Genomic DNA, 12,622 nt, shown 5'->3' with positions numbered 1-12,622 from the left:
GTGCATCAGGGCAGTGAGCCAGGGGCTGCCTGCCCCTCGTAGCGTGCTGTGCTGATAGATCAGGGCTGCCCAGGCACGATGAACCAGAGTGGAGGGTTCACTATGCCCCTTCTCCCCCCATTGATGTGGTGGAGCAGGGCTACCTGCATTTCCCCAGTGTGATGGCATGGTGCTTCTTGACCCAATACACGGGTGGTGTGCTGCCCGTGTGACCAGAGTGTCAGGAACTTCAGACACTTCCAGATATGTGGAAATGGTCAAGAGATTTATTCCAGGGAAAGGACATACCCCAGAACTGGTTCTGGGATATCTGGGGTTAAATTTGTTTGTACAATGCATTCCCAACATTCTCCTTTCTAGAGTCCCTTCTCTTGACATTTCCTTTTCCTTCACACATGCCTCCGTCCCAATTTAAAATGTAGGTACATATCTGATTTGTTGACTACAGGCCCCTGTGCATCAGCATATACTTGAGTTCTTGCACTCCAACACGTTTCTTCTAAGAGCTCCTTCCTGCCACTGGACGTTCCATATGTCGATCCTCTGAGACTTGCTCCTACTTCAGTGTGCAACCAAAGTCTCCTCCTCTTCCTGACAAGTATAAAGCTGACATTTCCTCATATGAATCGCTCCTTTTGGACATTGTACATCACCTTTCTGTTGCTGCCTTCTGTGTAACCCTAATGTTATAAATATTTCTTTGCTCCTGAATATGGCAAAATTCTTAGCAAATATCCTGATTGATAGGGTGTACTTGTGTGTATGCATAATATAGGGGTGTTTAATATATGGGAGATGTGCATGGTAATGTTAAATTATGTTATTTTAAAAGGGACATTTTAGTTTGGGGGTTGTAAATAGGTAGTGGGAGTTGTGGAAACTGTATACCAGTATATGGTTTTAAGGAAGAGCGGTATATAATTTAAGAAGCAGGAGGCTGACTTTTCTTTGTATTTTACAGATGTCAACTATGCTGAGGTCTGCATGTGTCCTATATTGAAGTCTGGCTCCACGACTACATTTTGCTTCACTGTGAACTTAATCTTTTCCTGTATTTTACAACACTGTACGTTGTTGAGGTGCATATATCTACTGCTCTTAATATTAAAGCAATAGTTGATTATAAACCCTTCAAACTGACCTCTTGGCATCTTATTACTGTTTTAGATTTGCTTCTACTGCTCATTTTACAATGGTTTATTGCTCAGCTTTGAACTGTCAAAATGCTACGAGTGGGGTATATAAGAACAGTACAGTTACTTTCTATGGCTTTCCTTTACATAACAAACCTCTCTTGAAGCAGTGGATTCACAACATGGGTCGGGAAATGGGAACTCCATCAAAACATCAGCGACTATGTTCTAAACATTTTGAGGATAGTTCTTTTGAAATTGATCCTCTAAAAATTAGGAAAAACCGGCGCCTACTGAAAGAAGCAGTTCCCAAAAAATTCATTTTGGGCGAAGACGGAAACTGGCTTGTTGGAACACCTCAAAGTTTCTGTGGTGGAATAAGTAATAAAACTCGAAAACGAATCCGGAATCCTGAACATTTGAAGGTAATTTAAATATTTGATATTCTATTTGTTTCTCTTAAATTAAGAGAGCATAATAAGAGAATACTTGGATGGGAATTCTCCAAGGGAACACCTAGGTGCTGCAGGAAATAAAAATATAAATAATTCAGTAGGTTGCACTTTTCCCTTTGAGTTGCTCCTTAACATTGTGCACCATAGAGTTAGGAGGCATATGGTTGTTGAGCTCTTGTGAATACAGAAAATATCATGGTACTTTTCTCTTGATCCTGTTTCAGCTTGTGCAATTACATTCTGCCCAAGTAAAAATTTCTGCTTGGCATTTCAGTTGGATACTGTACTCTTCTTTACTTCCTGCTCTAAAATGGATCCTGATCCTGCAAATCTGTACTTGTATGAGTGAGTAATCCTTACTCATGTGAATAATCTCATTTGATTTGGGATGACTTGTTTGTAGTATAGAGCTTATACTATGTACTATTGTTGTAGCCAGCATGTTAGAGAGATAAGAGTGGGAGATTATATCTATTATTAGACCAATTTTTGATAGTGAAAGAGGCAAGCTTTTGAGCTACACAGACCTCTTCTTCAGATCTGGGCAGACCTTGCTGGGGACTGCTAAACAGTGTCTTAGGCCTGGTGGGGGGGGTCGATCTAAGTTACACAGCTTCAGCTACGTGAATAATGTAGCTGAAGTCGATGTACTTAGATCTACTTACCGCCGTGTCTTCACTGTGGTAAGTCAACTGCTGACGCTCCCCCGTTGACTCCGCCTGCGCCTCTCGCTCCGGTGGAGTCAACGGGAGAGCGCTTGGCGGTTGATTTATCGCGTCTTCACTAGACGTGATAAATCGACCCCTGCTGGATCGATCGCTCCGGAGGTAAGTGTAGACATGCCCTAAGTTTCGGTTCAATTCAGTATCTTGTACATCAGTTTTGGGTGGCGATCCTGTTTGGGACCAGATATTACAAACCATCATCTGAGTAGTGCTTACTCATGGAATAGTTTTCTAATGTAAAAGTGAATACTCATATGACTACAGATTTGTAGAACTGGATCCATAGGTTGTACAATTGATAACATTTGTGAAACACTTAGATACCCATTTGAATGAAAGGCAATACATAAAGGCAGAGTGTTCGCTCCTAATATTACCAAATGGATACAAGCCACGTGGGAACAATAATACTGATCAGGCAAGTATTGATACAACTTTACATGTAGTTTGTGTCCTTTAATATTAAAATTAATTGGGCGGGGAGCTACAAGCTAGATGTGAAATTGGCAGTCTTGGATGTATTTGCACTAGCTTTTCATTGATTTTTTTTTTTTTTTTTTCCTAAATGTTATGTTTATAACTGTAGGAGCAAAGAAACATGTCATCAGAGATTGTTTAATCTGTGTGGAGGTTGTGGGCATTACACAAGATTCAAGGCCAAAAGAAGCACTTCCTATCTGGGAAATGGAAGAGGAAGTGGTTTAAGAAACTGCAGCTATAATACTGTACTCAACTCTGGTCACCTCAAATCAGAAAGATCTAGATGAGTTGGAAGGAATTGAAAAAAGGAGCAACAAAATAGATTAAAGGGTTGGAGGGTTTGATTTATAAGGAAAGATTTAAAAAAAAGTTTTTTTAAAAATATGTATTGGTGAAGGAGTGATACAACAGTCTGCCAGTATTTGGAAGGTATAAATGCTAAAGAGGGAGAGGAATTATTCAGTGTGGTACAAGACAGTATAGCTAGAAGTAAGGAATTGTAAATGAGCAAAGGAAAATTTAAGTTGATTATCAGGAAAAAGAAATCCTGGCAGTGAGATCTATTAAACTGTGGAGTTGCCTCATAGCTTGAATAATTTAAAATACATTGGACAAAGAAAGCACTGAAGAGTGTGCTGAAGAGAACAACTGCACTGAGTTTCAGAGATTGGCCAAGATGACTTTAATAGTCTTTACTTCTACCTTTTGATTCTGTTGCTTGGGAAGTCATGATTTCAGTGAAGAGCTAAGGAATACCACCTTGAAACGATTATACTGACTTTGAGCGAGACATAGACATAGCAGTATAAATATCTAATTCCTCTTTGTAAAGGAGATATACAGTAGCATGAGTGCCATCAGAAACATCCGGCAAATGTCTGCTCATTTAATATTCTCAGAAAGGCCCTTGTCAGGATGTAATCAAAGATACTAAGTATGCAATATTTTTTATTTCAGGTCCCAGGGACATTTGATAATGTTGCAGCTCCTGAAGGGAAGAATTTAGAAGAGTGGCAAAAAGAGCTTTACAAAAAAGTGATAAAGGACAATTATGAATCTTTAATCTCACTGGGTAAAGGTCAGTTTTCACTCATTCTCTGGAAGTTGTGAAATATGTACAGTTCTTGGGCTGGCTCCAGTCTGGTCTCTCAAATCCTTTGATTGCTGGTGGATCAGTTCTTAGATGCTCCAAAACCTTTGTGATAGAAGATCAACTCCATACGTCCTTTTCTGTAAAAGAAGATTGATAGACACAGTCATGTTTCTAATACCTCTATATCCACCGTTTTCCTTCTGTGAATAATGCTTATACACTATTTAGTTGTGTATGTTGAACAACACATGCACAGATGCTATTTTCCATGTGTGATGTGGATGAAACATTCCTTCAGTAAAGGATATTTCAAGAATAAAGTATTTAAGTAATTTGTGATTATATCCCTTCTAATCTATATGCCAACTCTAAAACAAGAAAAAATGGCAATGGGAAAGATTAGGTGTGTGTTCTCTTCCTCTTGAAGGGGATCTGGACTTTCAGCTGATTTATAAACTGCCAAGTGGTTTAGTACATGTGGTGTGATTGGGATTCTCCCTGAATTTCCTGAAGGGAGCAAAACTGATTTCCTGGCAAACATTCTGCCTGTCTGCAGGATCTTTATTAAAGTAATCTGCAAATCCTTTCTGATCTTTTCTAGGATTACTTATATTTTAGCATGTATTTTTTTTTTTTTAGTTCTAAGATTATTTTTTTACCTCCCCCCACCCCCTTAAAGTTTGCCTTTTGGGCACACACTTTCATCCTCAGCAGTTTTTGCTTAATTTTAGGTGAAAGAATTACATCACAAACCCCATGGACCTTTTAATCATGAAGTTGTAGTGTGAGCTGCTCCTAGTCTGATTCCCTCCTTCCCCACCCCACCTCACCTCCTCTCCCCTCCCAGTACCTGGTCTGTGTACAGTTTTTGTACTGACCTAACCCCCACCACCACCACAGCAGTTATCGAAGTAGTTAAATTAGTACAACCCCATGTGTGGTGCTGTTTCAGAAAATTAGGAACACCCGCAGAAAAAAAAACCAATAGCCACCTGTGAAAATGTTGGTTTAAGTGACTTGCTCAGCATCACATAGGAACTCTGCGGCAGAGGCAGGGATAGAATCCAGTTCTCCAGGGCACTATTCAGTGGCATTAACCATGAGGCCACCCTTTCTCTTCCTGCAATTCCCTGCCTCATTCGCTGCACACCTTCCAACTTCTGCAACAAATGAAGCAGGAGTCCTACAGACAACAACCTCTTTCACAACACAACCCAATCTATTGTCAAAGCACAATCCGTCTTTTACAAGGAATGGGGCAGGAGTTGTGTGAAAACATAGTATATCATCACATAATTAAAGACTATCATAATGCATAAGCACAAGGGGGCTGAATTAAGGTTATAGGTGTCTTTCATTCATGCTTGATTTTGTAACCTTCATGTTCTTTTAATGTAGTTTTTTGGATGTAATTTCTTAAGTATTCCTTTTTTTTTTAATTTATCCTGAGGAACCATATTGTCCTTCCCACATGGGTCATCAGCAGAATTAGGATCTTTAGATCCATACAGACCTCTACCACTTGAGGTAATAGAGTAAGTGGAAGGAGTAGAAGGTTTTTATCATTTGTGAGGATGTGGCACTAGAGGGGGATGGTGATACACACTTAGCCAGTGGAAAGCAACAAAGAGTCCTGTGGCCCCTTAAAGACTAACAGATGTATTGGAGCATAAGCTTTCGTGGGCACTTCGTCAGACGCATGTAATGGAAATTTCAGAGGCAGATATAACTATGCAGGCAAGAATCAGTCTGGAGATAACGAGGTTAGTTCAATCAGGGAAGGTAGGGCCCTCTTCTAGCAGTTGAGGTGTGAACACCAAGGGAGGAGAAACTGCTTTTGTAGTTGGCTAGCCATTCACAGCCTTTGTTTAATCCTGAGCTGATGGTGTCAAATTTGCAAATGAACTGAAGCTCAGCAGTTTCTCTCTGAAGTCTGGTCCTGAAGTTTTTTTGCTGTAAGATGGCTACCTTTACATCCGCTATTGTGTGGCCAGGGAGGTTGAAGTGTTCTCCTACAGGTTTTTGTATATTGCCATTCTTAATATCTGACTTGTGTCCATTTATCCTTTTACGTAGGGACTGTCCAGTTTGGCTGATGTACATAACAGAGGGGTATTGCTGGCACATGATGGTGTATATAGCATTGGTGGACGTGCAGGTGAATGAACCGGTGATGATGTAGCTGATCTGGTTAGGTCCTGTGATGGTGTCGCTGGTGTAGATATGTGGGCAGTTGGCATGGATTGGTTCCTGAGTAAGAGTTGTTATGGTGCGGTGTGTGGTTGCTGGTGAGAATATGCTTAAGATTGGCGGGTTGTCTGTGGGCGAGGGACTGGCCTGCCTCCCAAGGTCTGTGAAAGTGAGGGATCATTGTCCAGGATGGGTTGTAGATCACTGATGATGCGTTGGAGAGGTTTAAGCTGAGGACTGTAGGTGATGGCCAGTGGAGTTCTGTTGGTTTCTTTCTTGGGCTTGTCTTGTAGCAGGAAGCTTCTGGTTACACGTCTGGCTCTGTTGATTTGTTTCCTTATTTCCTCGTGCGGGTATCGTAGTTTTGAGAATGCTTGGTGAAGATCTTGTATGTGTTGGTCTCTGTCTGAGGGGTTGGAGCAAATGAGGTTGTACCTCAGCGCTTGGCTGTAGACGATGGATCGTGTGGTGTGTCCGGGGTGGAAGCTGGAGGCATGAAGGTAGGCATAGCGGTCGGTGGGTTTTCGGTACAGGGTGGTGTTAACGTGACCATCACTTATTTGTACTGTGGTGTCTAGGAAGTGGACCTCCCGTGTAGATTGGTCCAGGCTGAGGTTGATGGTGGGGTGGAAGCTGTTGAAATCGTGGTGGAATTCTTCCAGAGTCCCATGGGTCCAGATGATGAAGATATCATCAATATAGCGTAGGTAGAGAAGGGGTGTGAGTGGACGCGAGCTGAGGAAGCGTTGTTCCAGGTCAGCCATAAAAATGTTGGCATATTGTGGGGCCATGCGGATGCCCATGGCGGTGCCACTGGTCTGGAGGTATATATTGTCACCAAATTTGAAATAATTGTGCATGAGGATAAAGTCACAGAGCTCAGCAACAAGTTGTGCTGTGTCATCATCAGGGATACTGTTCCTCACAGCTTGTATTCCATCTGTGTGTGCGATGTTTGTGTAGAGAGCCTCCACATCCATGGTGGCTAGGATGGTATTTTCTGGGAGATCACCAATGCATTGTAGTTTTCTCAGGAAATCAGTGATGTCACGGAGATAGCTGGGAGTGCTGGTGGCATAGGGTCTGAGTAGAGAGTCCACATATCCGGACAATCCTTCAGTGAGAGTGCCAATTCCAGAGATGATGGGGCGTCCAGGATTTCCAGGTTTGTGGATCTTGGGTAGTAGATCAAATAACCCCGGTCGGGGCTCTAAGGGTGTGTTGATTTGTTCCTGCGTTAGTGTAGGGAGTGTCCTGAGTAGATGGTGCAGTTTCTTAGTATATTCCTCAGTGGGATCTGAGGAAAGTGGCCTGTAGAATTTGGTATTGGAGAGTTGTCTGGCAGCCTCCTTCTGGTAGTCAGACCTGTTCATGATGACAACAGCACCTCCTTTATCAGCCTCTTTGATTATAATGTCAGGGTTGTTTCTGAGGCTGTGGATGGCATTGCGTTCTGCACGACTGAGGTTATGAGGCAAGCGATGTTGTTTTTCCACAATTTCTGCCTGTGCACGTCGGCGGAAGCATTCTATGTATAGGTCCAGACTGTCATTTCGACCTTCGGGAGGAGTCCATGTGGAGTTCTTCTTCCTGTGTTGTTGGTGGGAGGGTATCTGTGTATCAGTGCGCTGTTCAGTGTTATCTTGAAAGTATTCTTTGAGTCAGAGGCGGTGAAAGTAGGCTTCCAGATCACCGCAGAACTGTATCATGTTCGTGGGGGTGGTGGGGCAAAAAGAGAGTCCCCGAGATAGGACAGACTCTTCTGCTGGGTTGAGTGTGTAGCTGGATAAATTGACGATATTGCTGGATGAGTTGGGGTACCACTGTTGTGGCCCCATGTGGCAGGTAGGATTTTAGACATCTTACGGTCCTTTTTCCTTTGTAGAGCGGTGAAGTGTGTAATGTAGATCTCCTGTCTTATTTTAGTAAAGTCCGTTTGTGTGTAGGGTTGGTTATGAAAGTCTCCAGGTTGGAGAGCTCTTTTTTGATGTTTTCCTGTTTGCTGTATAGGATGCTGATCAGGTGGTTCCTCAGTTTCTTTGATACTGTGGTCTGTGCAGTATGTAATCTCTCACTGTGGTCTGTGCAGTATGTAGATAGCAATGGATTTTTCACCTTCAGTCCATTTGGTATGATGTCCATCCGTTTGCATTTGGACATCAGTGGGTTTCAGAGGTATTTGCTAGACTGCAAAGGAATATTAAATGGACTGAATGACATGTTCTTTGGAGAGTGTTTTCTAGTGACTATAGAGCCTTCCACCCCTGTGCTCCCAGCCTCCCGTCTGCTCTTATCCCCTGGCAGACTCCTGCCCCTTCTCCTAACATCCAGTGTCTTCTGCCCCAGCTCTGCATCTCTTTTCTCCTCACCTCTCTGCCTTTGAATCAGGCAGCTTCATCCTTCTCCACGCTACCTAGGTGTCAGCAGCAGGAGCACTGAAAGCATAGGAGAGAGAGTCTCCCTGCTCTTGGTTTTAGTGTCTGGTGTTACAGTGTCCCCCAGCAGGTAGGAAGAGCAATTGCAGGGAAAGTCCTGCTCAGCCCATGCATCCCTGGGATAGAGCATGCTCAGTTGCTCTGTAGGGATGGTGCAGTGCAATCTGTCAGTACATAGGAGTTGTGTGGAGACGGAGAGGAAAATGCTATTTGCAGCTGCAAGGTGTGCAAATAGCAGTGATGTCAGCAAGGGGCAGAGTTTAAATTCCAGTCCCTTGGGTTTTCATGGGGAGGTCAAAGCCACTGTTTTTAAACAGACATTCATGAAAACAGGGATTTTGACAAAAATAAATAAGTAGACCAAAAGTCTCATAAGCTGAAAAGGTGAACAGACTTAAAAATGGTCACCTTTAACACTGTTACCTCTGCTCAGTTTACCTACTATCACAGCAATGTAAGCATCTTAGTTTCAGATAATGTGACATTCTTTGAAGTTTAAAAAATAACCAGTGAATATTAAGATATTATGGGAATTTTTTTTGTTCTTTGTCCAAACTATTCAGTCTCCAAACATGATATGCAGTCTAGAGAAGAGCTACGTGTCAAGGCTCAGCGGGGCTTGGAGGAAAGAGAAATGTCTATGAATCCTCGCATAGGTGAGTAATGGATTAAGACATCTCAGAAGAGTAAATGACTTAAAGCTGGCAAGAGAAACCATCATGATGAACTCTTATAGTTTTGTCTTTTCTCATGTATTGCTATTTTATAACAAGATCTTCTCATAAGTTCATTATAGATATGGGAACCAGTGAACTTTCTGGTCTAAGGCAGTTTCTCTCCTTTCATCCCTCCAATTTCTGAGTGTTTGGATGAAATGTTGTGTTATTACTAGTATTTTTAATATTAAAAATCACATACTGATATAAATTTACATAACCCTTTTTAAATAAATGGTATGATACATGCCCTACCTTGCAGAACATGTGGTCTAAGATGAAACATCTCTTTTGGTACTTATATGGCCACCATTACTAACATGGAAAAATAATTTAGGAAGGGTGATAGTGGTGAAGAATTATTAGTAAGGAGCATGAGGTAGGGAGAATTCCATGAGATGTTTTAACAAAAGGTTTGAAGGAGGCAAGAGAGATGCTTGGCAAAGAAGAGGGATGATGTTCCAAATGTAGGGGCACTCTAAGGAGCAATGCTAAGAGTCGGAGAAGGGAGCAGTAAGGTGAGAGAACAGGGAGGAGCATGGGAAATATAGAGGGAGTAGGGGGGAAAGGAGAGCAGAGATGTTGGAGACAGGATGATACGTGCGTTGAAGGAAAGGACATATTTCTATTTAATGCAGTAAAAAAGAGGGAGCAAGTGAAGGGGGCAGGGAGTTAAGTGATTCAGTTTGAGTGACAGGGAGAAAGATGACACTAGCAGCAGCTTTTTGTATGGAGTAGAGTGGAAGGGGTTAGAATCAAGGCAGCCACAGAGAAGGTTATAAAAATCAAGAAGTGAGATGGCAAAGGTATGGACAAGGGCTTTGTCAGTAGCAATAGAGAGGCACAGGTGGATTTTGAGGGCATTAAAGTTGCAGAATCTTCATTACTGGTGATATTCATGGCTTCTAATAGGGATGGTTTACAAAGTCAAATCTATCTTGTTAAAATGCATGGAGATAGATTAGATGACATAATGTGGAGTTCTTTCAATCTAAATTATTTAAACTTCTGGAATTGGCAGCTTATGAGAGGCATTTTATATGCAAAAGTTTGAGTGACATACATTATTTACTGGTCCGATAAGTTATCACTTTTCTGTTTTTTGTTTCCCTCAAGGAGCAATATGACCTACAAGCATTGTGTGCATTATGGATCAGGAATGTTTTATTCTTAGGAGATTTCCTTTTCCCAAGCAGATGAAATGAATGATTGGATTCTTTTTATTCCAGTGGATGATGGGATTGTGATCAAAACTGAAGTGCAGGATAATGAGGAAGCTCCAGAAAATATGGAACTGCATGGATCGTTTTCAGGAAGATCAGAAGACCTGGTTTTCCAAACTCCTGACAAGGGAATAACTTGCGAGAGTCATTGGAGCACAGCAACAGAGCCGCTGAATCTTTCTGGAAGCAGAATGGGTAACTCGACTCTTGGGAAAGGAGATTCCAATACATTCAAAGGTATCCTTTTCTACCAGGAGACACCCACAGGAGAGAGACTATACCTATGTACAGAATGTAAGAAAACCTTTAAATTGAAGATAGGTCTTTTAAAACACAAGCGAATTCATGCAAAAAAGAGTCAGGTATCATCATACATATGTACAGACTGTGGAAAAAGCTTTGGTCGCCATGCAGATCTTATTAGACACCAGAGAACTCACACGGGAGAGAGACCCTATAAATGTACAGAATGCGAGAAAAGCTTTACTGAGAAACCAAGACTTACTAATCACTTACGGACTCACAACATCTGCCTGTAACCACTGTGGCAAAAGCTTTATGGGAACTCATTTTCTACTCAGTCACCAACAAATCCATCTGAGAATATGGACCATACACATGTACCAACTGTGGGAAAAGCTTTTGTGTAAGAAGACATTTTATAACACTGAATTGAACTCAAGCATGAGATGGATCTGTCATTGTAGCTCATCTGTTTAAACCTTGAGAAGCAACTGAATTTATTAGCTATCAAAATGATTCATGCAAGGGGGGAGAACGGACATATAGAAGTGTATTGACTATACCAAAAATTTCATTCAAAAAAGCATATTCTAAAACACCAACTAACCTGTACTAGAGAGAGAGACTGTATCATTGCAGAAAACATGGGAGAAGTTTGACATGAGGAACCTTTGATCACATCACCAGAGAATTTACGGAACAGAGCAAGATCATTCACAGAATTTTAGATAGAAATTAGAGCTTCAAAGAGCCTTAGATCAGTTTAAGAGATTGGGCTTCTTGATGTTAAAAATAGGAAATAAATGGTAAAGTCCATTAAGCGCAGTCAAATGACAGTGGTGCCAGCAGTGAAAGCACCAACGCATGTTAGTAGTCCAAAGACAAAATGTAGTTCAAACTTCCACAGTTTAGAGTAATTTACAGCACATGAGATGCAGGCTTCATTTTTGAAGCCTTGTTTAGCCTAACCAAAAGAAGGCTGAGGGGGGATATGATTGCTCTCTTTAAATATATCAAAGGGATAAATACCAGGGAGGGAGAGGAATTATTTCAGCTCAGTACTAATGTGGACACGAGAACGAATGGATACAAACTGGCCGTGGGGAAATTTAGGCTTGAAATTAGACGAAGGTTTCTAACCGTCAGAGGGGTGAAATTTTGGAACAGCCTTCCGAGGGAAACGGTGGGGGCGAAAGACCTCTCTGGCTTCAAGATTAGGCTAGATAAGTTTATGGAGGGAATGGTTTGATGGGATAACGTGATTTTAGTCAATTAGGCAATAACGGCTATCGCTGGTAGAATGAGGGTCTGGCTAGAGAATCTTGCCTGTATGCTCGGGGTTCTACTGATCGCCATATTTGGGGTCAGGAAGGAATTTTCCTCCAGGGTAGATTGGCAGAGGCCCTGGAGGTTTTTCGCCTTCCTCCGCAGCATAGGGCAGGGGTCTCAAGCTGGAAGATTCTCTGTGACTTGAAGTCTTTAGATCACAATCTGGAGACTTCAACAGCTGAGATAAGGGAAAGTGGGGGGGTCAGCTTTTGTGGCCTGCATTATGCGGGAGGTCAGACTAGATGACCATATTGGTCCCTTCTGACCTTAAAGTCTATGAGTCTATGAGTCTATGAGTCTTGAGCTCCTGGAAGAGAAAACAGAAATGGGTAATGTTCTCCTTTCTGTCGCTTCTGTGCAACATGAATGACGAGAGGCAAAATTTATGTGGGATTATTCTTCTCTCTAAACCAAAAGCAGCACTGGCTCCAAATTCAGAGGAAACGTCAGCAGATGGAGATAGGGGGAAAAAAACAGTGGAGTCATCTGCTTAAAAACATAATCAAACACAGGTCAGAAAATCTTACCAAACCTGTGCATCTTGTTAAATGCCTTGCTTAAAGGTGGCCTGCAAACAATTAAAAAACACCTGTTTTTGTG

At 41.9% G+C, this 12,622-nt stretch overlaps 1 protein-coding gene and 1 long non-coding RNA gene across 4 annotated transcripts in view; both read left to right on the top strand.

Moving 5' to 3' along the window:
• Window positions 1–101: 101 nt before the first annotated feature.
• On the top strand, window positions 102–11,638 carry LOC112108330 (zinc finger protein 777-like). 3 transcript variants are annotated; one of them, XM_024202417.2, is made up of 5 exons: window positions 102–598; window positions 962–1,558; window positions 3,751–3,871; window positions 9,075–9,167; window positions 10,457–11,638. In XM_024202417.2, the coding sequence occupies exons 2-5, from the start codon at window positions 1,193–1,195 to the stop codon at window positions 10,987–10,989; spliced, it is 1,113 nt and encodes a 370-aa protein (XP_024058185.2). In that variant the 5' UTR covers window positions 102–598; window positions 962–1,192; the 3' UTR covers window positions 10,990–11,638. The 3 variants fall into 3 exon arrangements, with proteins under 3 accessions (XP_024058185.2, XP_029767491.1, XP_024058186.1); XM_029911631.1 differs by having other exon boundaries at window positions 102–1,558; XM_024202418.2 differs by having other exon boundaries at window positions 102–1,558; window positions 10,344–11,638.
• A 697-nt stretch (window positions 11,639–12,335) lies between these two features.
• Window positions 12,336–12,622, top strand: part of LOC115271209 — a 3,661-nt gene continuing 3,374 nt past the window's right edge. Inside the window, exon 1 of the long non-coding RNA XR_003899813.1 lies at window positions 12,336–12,534. This is a non-coding gene — a long non-coding RNA (uncharacterized LOC115271209). The remainder of the gene's footprint in view (window positions 12,535–12,622) is intronic.

Source organism: Terrapene carolina, unplaced genomic scaffold, assembly GCF_002925995.2.
Source record: "Terrapene carolina triunguis isolate 2854851 unplaced genomic scaffold, T_m_triunguis-2.0 Scaffold111, whole genome shotgun sequence".
NCBI lineage: Eukaryota > Metazoa > Chordata > Testudines > Emydidae > Terrapene > Terrapene triunguis.
Note: the sequence above shows the minus strand (reverse complement) of the source record. Positions and strands in the feature narration are given on the sequence as shown.

Excerpts from the sequence above, each read along its gene's own strand:
- LOC112108330 (XM_024202417.2), top strand. The coding sequence starts at position 1,193 with ATGGTTTATTGCTCAGCTTTGAACTGTCAAAATGCTACGAGTGGGGTA. Across the intron at positions 1,559-3,750 it reads GGAATCCTGAACATTTGAAG|GTCCCAGGGACATTTGATAA; the intron begins GTAATTTAAATA and ends TTTTTATTTCAG. Across the intron at positions 3,872-9,074 it reads TTTAATCTCACTGGGTAAAG|TCTCCAAACATGATATGCAG; the intron begins GTCAGTTTTCAC and ends CAAACTATTCAG.